Source organism: Solanum dulcamara, chromosome 2, assembly GCF_947179165.1.
Source record: "Solanum dulcamara chromosome 2, daSolDulc1.2, whole genome shotgun sequence".
In the NCBI taxonomy this organism is placed as follows: domain Eukaryota; kingdom Viridiplantae; phylum Streptophyta; class Magnoliopsida; order Solanales; family Solanaceae; genus Solanum; species Solanum dulcamara.
Genome location: NC_077238.1, coordinates 76,195,907 through 76,204,097, shown reverse-complemented (window position 1 = coordinate 76,204,097; position 8,191 = coordinate 76,195,907). Strand labels below are relative to the sequence as shown.

The 8,191-nt window shown below is 33.7% G+C and overlaps 2 protein-coding genes across 2 annotated transcripts; one reads left to right on the top strand and one right to left on the bottom strand.

Moving 5' to 3' along the window:
* Positions 1 to 3,073: 3,073 nt before the first annotated feature.
* On the top strand, positions 3,074 to 4,045 carry LOC129877335 (uncharacterized). Its single transcript, XM_055952832.1, has 3 exons — positions 3,074 to 3,207; positions 3,290 to 3,425; positions 3,588 to 4,045. Exons 1-3 carry the CDS (start codon positions 3,092 to 3,094, stop codon positions 4,011 to 4,013), a joined length of 678 nt encoding a protein of 225 aa, XP_055808807.1. The 5' UTR covers positions 3,074 to 3,091; the 3' UTR covers positions 4,014 to 4,045.
* A 1,204-nt stretch (positions 4,046 to 5,249) lies between these two features.
* LOC129879851 (uncharacterized) lies at positions 5,250 to 7,267 on the bottom strand. The gene is made up of 2 exons (XM_055953570.1): positions 6,917 to 7,267; positions 5,250 to 5,684 (listed from the first exon to the last, which is right to left on the bottom strand). The coding sequence occupies exons 1-2, from the start codon at positions 7,265 to 7,267 to the stop codon at positions 5,250 to 5,252; spliced, it is 786 nt and encodes a 261-aa protein (XP_055809545.1).
* Between the last annotated feature and the right edge of the window lie 924 nt (positions 7,268 to 8,191).

Here is an 8,191-nt window from a genome sequence, read left to right as displayed (position 1 = left end):
ACGACATATAGGGCTAATTTTCTTGATGATTTTGAATCATCAATAGGTGAAGAAGGTATAAAGTTATTTAGGCAATTCATATTTGGTCACTACTTAGATATGCCAAACTATAATTTTCAAGGGCAAATCATCAAATGCCTCTTACTTCTTGAGGTAGACCAAAAAAATAAAGAAGAATTGCACATTCGTCATGTGCAGGGTAATATACTACGATTTACAATAAATGATTTTGCTATCATTACTGGTTTGCGATGTACCGATAATATGAATGACTTTCGGTATTCTGATGACCAGACAAGTAGATTATTGTCTTTATATTTTCCTGGTGCCAAAAATGGGGTCAACAAAGCTCGTTTCATTGAGCGTTTTCTAGTTGGAGGATGGATAACAAACGAAGACGTTGTTCAGATGGCCATTCTCTATTTCATCCACACTTTTGTTTTTTCTCAACTAGGTGATGCACCTATATCAGTTGATGATTTTAAGATGGTAGAAGATGGTAGGTATGAGCAATATCCATGGGGGGAAAATAGCATTTTCAAAATTGATAAAAGAAATGCGTCAGGAGTTTTCAAATGCCATACAAATGTATCGTCTAGGCGGCATGCCATACGCTCTGAATGTTTGGATATATGAATGTGCATCTCAAGTTCCCTCTGAAATTGCTGTAAGAGTGGGTAATAAAATTCCCAGAATTCTTAACTGGCGTGTTGTCGCTGTGAAGCCAAAATTTGAGACCTTCATGTCTACCATCTTCAGTGAGGTACATGCTTTGAATATTATTCGTTTATGCACTGATTCATTATACATAAAATCTAAGATACATTATATATTCGTGACCTTGATACAGTATAATTTGATTCATAAAGTAGATGTATCAGCTCATATATTTATGTATCAGGATATAAATGTATCAAGATATAATATATCTGATACATATACTTTATATAACCTTTCTGATACATATAATTGTATGTACCAGAAACTCATTTATCAGTATTTACAGCTCATGAAAACTCTATCTTATGTATCAAATTATAATGTATCAAGAATTACATCTCATGATACATCTGCATTTATGTATCAGATAATGTTGTGTTTCTATCAGTTTCTCATGTATGAAGGATTAATATTTCTGATACATCATGTTTATGTATCAGCATTAACATGTATCAATTATTCAATTATTTTCTGACAATCAATCAATATTTTTTGCAGTATCCATGCTCCAACATTGTCCAATCTCAACATAAAATGGAATCTATTGTCATTCATGGCAGCCAACAGAAACCTGAAGCTTCAACATCGGCTGCCAAGGTCAATTTCAGAAAACCTCATGAAGTCCCCGAATTTGAGGACTTTTCAACAACAACACCCACAGAATTATTAAAAAGATCCAGTCATGTCGCTGATACATCTTCTCCACCTCCTTCCAAAAGAATGAAGACTTCCCCTGCTAAAAAGTCAATTCAAGTAGAAACAGCCAACATGCACAAGGATTTCATACCACCAAATGAATCAGAAAAGCCTGTTTCTCCTGACAATGTACCAGGGGCGAAGTCAGCTGTAGGGGGTGAATCTTCCGGTCATTCGGATCAAATTATTCATATGCAATTCAAAGCATTGAAGAAGTCCATAAAGAAGTCTCTAAAGAGATACGTAAGTTTTTACTTTAAGATGTATCACATACAATATACTTTTAATTAGGTGATACATTCTGATTTTTCATATACATGTATCAAGGTTGACCGGAAGTTCAAGCGTTTGGAGAATAAAATTGATTCAAATCACATTGATCTTTTGAAAGCCATCGACAGTATGGCGAACCGAATGACTGGCACATCATCTCAAGTTAAAACAGATGATTTTGATCAAACATTCCATGTGGTTGAACAACAAGAAGCACCTACTGGATTGGAGGTGCACAATTTTGCAAATAAATCTGACCCACCCCAAAAAAATTACCAATCTAATATCCAGAAAGATATTAAGGTACATACATCATGTAATATTTGATATTTATGCTTTTAAACTTCTGGATACTTTTCATTGTCATGTATCAAATGTAAATGTTATTATGTTTTCAGGGACCTGAACCATCCACCATGATAAAACAGGTGGACAATATATCAGAACAAAATATTTCAGCAGATGTTCCAGAATTATTTGATCAGCATGTTTATTCTGATACATTAAAGGTAATGTATCAGAAACAAATTGATGAACAATTTGATGCTATATATATATATATATTGTATAAGCTCAACCTCTTTAAATATATGTATATCTAGACATTTAGTACATATATATCATAAGTAAATGTTATTATGTTTCCAGAAAGATGAACCATCCGTCAAGATACAAAAGGTGGATGATGTATCACAATATAACATTGTAGCAGATGATGTATGATAGCTGCAGATTTTTTATTAAGTAATTGGTTTTTTAAGATAATGTATGATATCCACAGTTTTTTATTAAGTAATTGTTTTTTTAACATTTGTAGGAACCGAAAACATTAATTTTTACACCACAATTGAAGGATGTATCAGCACACCAAATGGAACCACAAAGAGCAGATACTGATCAGCTTATTGCTGATTCTGATACATTACAGGTAATGTATCAGATACATTTCTGAGATAAAGTCAACATTATTAAGTTTTTTAACGACGTTATACATTACGTGTAGAACACTGGAAAGAAGGATGGAAGAGTAGCCGATGATAAAACTGACAAAGTAGAAGAGCAAGTTGAGGAGATTGAAAAAGAAAAAATCAAACCAAGCACATCGGAATCCAATACTTCAGCACCATTTTCGACCGAAACTCTGGATGTGATAGATGCTCTAATATACGAACTTCTATTACCAGCCATGCCATTGACAGCTGTTAGTCACGAGCAAGTTCAGGATGAATGTCTATTACGCGATAGCCAGCTACCAACCACTCTTCCATCAAAAGCCAATGTATTATCGGACGATGCGAAGACACCATTTCGAAGAAGCAGGATTCCTTCGAAGATCTTACAGTCGCCGTATCTTTCAAACTTTGGATCGAGTGAAAAGGGAAAGGAAAATTTGTCAGCTGTTATGCATCAGACACACCCTTTTGAAGGTTTTGGTATATGCTATCATCCCCCATCCGAGCTTGTCACAGACTACTCTCAATGGATAGATAAAGGACTACTAAAATCGCATGGCAACAAGTAAGTATGATATATTCAACTTATACCCATACAAGTTGTGTATTATATTTGTTATGTTATTAAACTACAAGCTTCCATTCAGGAATTCGAAGGAGGATCATTACAGATCTAAGTGCTCTTCATTCGGCTTTGAAAAAATAGACTTTGTAGTGGCATTTCCTAAAGATAAGAACTGGTTCTACCTAATGTCACAGCCGAACAGATGCTGGAACGATGAGGTAAAAATTTCATCATAAATAATATGATACAACTCATACTTACTACCTGATACATACAGATTAATGTATCTGATACATACATAGATCAATGTATCTAATACATACATAATCTGATACATGATGCTAGTTGTTATATAACTAATACTTTCTTAAAATGTGCAGCACATCGATGTAATATTTTACTACCTTCGGAAGAAATCGAAGATGCAGTTGAGCAATCAGTATCGATACACAACGACAAACTGCATTTTCAAAATTTACATCGAATATGCACACACACGCTACTATCACCTTTCACCTAACATTTCTACACAAGAAGATATGGCAAGGGCCACTGTTACAGCTCATCACGAGAGATCCGTGAAGAACATAATAAGAGGTTTCTCAATACCAGCCGGTTTGCCCTGGCATTTGGTAGATGAGGTATACATTCCAGTAAACTGCGACAGGGATTTTCATTGGGTTCTTGCGGTAGTTGTGTTGAAAGAGAGGTTGATACGTGTGTATGATTCATCGCCTAGACGAAGAAGTAGCAACCCTTCCCTAGAGATCCAAAAGATAGCAGCAATGCTACCAACATACCTGTAAGACAGTGGTTTCTTTGACAACAACGAACGTACTGATTGGTCGTCTCTTGATTCATACAAGGACAAATCAACCGGTAACATGCTTGAACCACAACACCCATTTGCAGTTGAGTATGTTGAAGGAATTGCGCAACAGGGGAGTGACAGCTTGTGAGTATTAGCAATTATGTATACCTAAATCATTCATATGTCAATTTTACTTTTTTTAAACTTGTGTATTCCTTTCTTTGCAGGGATTGTGGAGTTTTTCTGGCCATTATTGCTGAATATCTTAGTGATAGAATTTCTATTCCAAATACTGGACTAAACGCTGAATTCTTCCGTTCAAGATATGTCGCACTCTTATGGAGATATGGTTGTCAGAAGGCCATGGATGGTTATGTTAGCGATAACGACGATCCAAAAAAACCTAGGAGAGACATCTCTCCAAGCCAAGGAGAACTGATTGATGTCCAATAGTTTTTTTTTGATAGTAAACATTTTAAGTGTTTCTGCTACTTTTAATGTATCTGATACATAAACTGTAATGTATCAAATTTAGTATGTTTTAATATTTCCATATATCAGATTTAGTATGTTTTTCTCTGGTGTCAAACTCGAATATAAAATCAAAGTTTATGTTTTATATTCTACTGTATCAAACTTGTATCGAGTATAATATTCATAAGTGTCACATTTTGTGAATTCTGATACATATTATATGTGTATGAGATTTTCATGAATCAAGATTTATTTATTATGATACATTATGCACATGTATCAGATTCTCATTTCTCAACGTTTAATGATTCCGATACATTATTTTCTTGCATAAGAATTCCATGTCTCAAGATTTAACGTTTATGATACATCTTGCTTATGTATCAGATTCGCATTTATCAATATTTACTGCATATGATAATCTACAACCTATATCAAATAAGATGTTATGTATCACCCACAACTCTTGTGTAATTATGGTTGTCGAAAAGACAAGAATGTTTATGTTTGGGAAAATAACGATCCAAAAAATAAACCATGTGAGATTTCATTAATCCAAGTCAAGGAGAACCGATGGACATCCTGTATTTTATTTTAAAAAAAATTGTAGCAATAAAATGTACTAACCTTGATACATATCAACTGAAAAAAGATTTTTATATTTATGTCACGTGTCAAACTCAAATATAAAATATAAAAATAGATATTATTATATGATTCAAATAGAATGTATACCGAGATACCACAAACATTATATCTATTTAGGAATGAAATTACAAGTCTTTCTGTTGTGGCCTTCGTGGCCACAACGTCCACAAGAATTTGTGCTACTTGTTATATTCTCACTAGCGAACTTTTTTCTCCCTTTCTTTGGTCTTCCTGGCATCCTTTTGTATATTGGCGGCAAGACATATTCTTCCAAAATTTCCTTCGGAGCAGTCCAGTCTTTCTTTTCTGGCATTGAAACCATTGGTAATTCATAAGTATTTGCCAACGCCTCTGGTTTGTAGTAATCAGAACAGTATGGATGCAGGTCAGTAATGTTCTTGCTCTTCAACACTGCAATTGCATGTGGACATGGTATCTCGTCTAGTTGAAATCTACCACAAGTGCATGTTTTTCTCTCTAGACACACAATGTATCTTATACCTAATTCGTAAACATAATAAAGATAGTCTGATGAAGCAACAACCTGCAGGAATTATATTTCAAATATATGTATCAGTACTCCTTCCTCACATACAAAACTATGTATCAGAACTGATGTAAAAGGGTAATAATTATCACAGGATATACATAACAGATGAATCAACAGCCAGCAAGAAATAAATTTCACATATATGTATCAGAAAGTATGTATCAATTACAGAAATGATGTATCAGAACTGATGTATCAGTATATATTTAAAATATGTTATGTTTATATGTTTCAGTACTTATGTATCAACTACACATTTGATGTATCCGAATTGATATATCAGTGTATAATGAGCACAGGTTATACCTGAATGACGAAGCAACAAACTGATATAAATAAACTTCACATATATCTATTAGTACTTATGTATCATCTACACAACTAATGTATCTACACTGATGTATCAATATATATTTAGAACATGTTATGCATAACTGATTAATCAACAGCCTGAAGGAAAATAATCTTCACATATATGTATCAGAACTTATGTATCAAATGTAGAACTTATGTATCATAATTGATGTTTCATTGTTTAATTAGCACATGTTATACATAACTGATGAATCAGCAGCCACCAAGAAATAAATTTCACATATATGTATCAGAAAGTATGTATCAATTACAAAAATGATGTATCAAAACTGATGTATCAGTATATATTTAGAACATATTATGTTTATATGTTTCAGTACTTATGTATCAACTACACATTTGATGTATCTGAATTGATATATCAGTGTACAATGAGCACAGGCTATACCTAAATGACTTAGCAACAAACTGATATAAATAAACTTCACATATATCTATTAGTACTTATGTATCATCTACACAACTAATGTATCTACACTGATGTATCAGTATATATTTAGAACATGTTATGCATATCTGATTAATCAACAGCCTGAAGAAAAATAATCTTTACATATATGTATCAGAACTTATGTATCAAATGTAGAACTTATGTATCATAATTGATGTTTCATTATTTAATTAGCACATGTTATACATAACTGATGAATCAGCAACCACCAAGAAATAAATTTAACATATATGTATCAGAAAGTATGTATCAATTACAGAAATGATGTATCAAAACTGATGTATCAGTATATATGTATCAGAAAGTATGTATCGTGTACCAGAACTGATGTATCAGTATATATGTATCAGAAAGTATGCATCGTGTACCTTCATTCTCGAACACAGTATGCATCGTGTACCTTCATTCTCGAACACTTGATCGTGTTTGAAACTAGGATATCTTCGAATTTTCTACCCAAAGTATGTTTTGTATAAGATGCTATTTCCCTATTTTTACAGTTCCAAGAACCAAATAACATTCTCGTTTGCTCCAAAAAGTCAATTATAGGCAGCTCTCGTGCTTCAACAAGACATCCATTGATATATTCTGCGATGTTAGAAGTCATCATTCTACCCCTGTTGACAGTGGCATGAACCCTTGACCACTTTTCGTATCCTGCATTTTTAAAATATTGTGCCACCCGTTGATCGATTCTTTCAACTTTGGCCATTAATTTATCGACTTCATCTTTTCGGTATGCCTTGGCCATTGAATAGAAGATGTCACTTAGTACAGCTTTCCTCCTTCTGTATTTAGTACACACATTTTTCCATATATGCCATATGCATGCAAAATGAGGAGCATTGGGAAATACCATGCTTACACTCTTGATTATGCTTTCGTTCCTATCTGATACAACACACATATTGTCCCTCTCACCAAATGCATTCTTGAAATTCTGAAAAAACCACGTCCATGATGCATCATTTTCCGTATCAACAATACCATACGCCAACGGCAATATGCAACCTAACAAATCAATAATAGCATTACAATAGTTATTAGAATTTATCTGAATCACAACAAATGTGAAAAATGAGATGACACACTGTTATTCAATAAGAAACAGTATAAGAAAGTAATACCTGCCCCATCAAGTGTGCTAGCTGATACAAACGTCCCTTTATAAGGTCCATCAAGATGCGCACCGTCAACAACAACTACTGGTCGACAAAACTGAAACCCCCTCATCAAGGGCCTTAAAGCTATGAACAAATACATGAACTCATCAGTTGATGACTTATGCATACTTATGTACGAATTTGGATATACGGTTTTTAGAATATGTATGTATACAGGCAGCTGTCTATATCCATCAGCAGGTTTTCCCCTTAACATATCCAAAGCATGCTCTTTTGAACGCCATGCCTGTTGATATGTAATATCAATTCCATAAGCTGATTTAATATCCTCTCGTATATTATTAGGGGTGAGAATTCTCTTATGATTAACCAATTTAGGTGCTGTGAATGCACTAACAAAAGCCTTTGTAGCATGAACTTTGTTGAAAATCCTATCTCTCAGTGCACATGAGTGTTCACTATTGAAATATCTAACTTTGAATATATCGGATTTTTTCCAACATGAAGCTTTCATTCTCCAACAACAGCCGTCTGAAAGGCATACTAACACA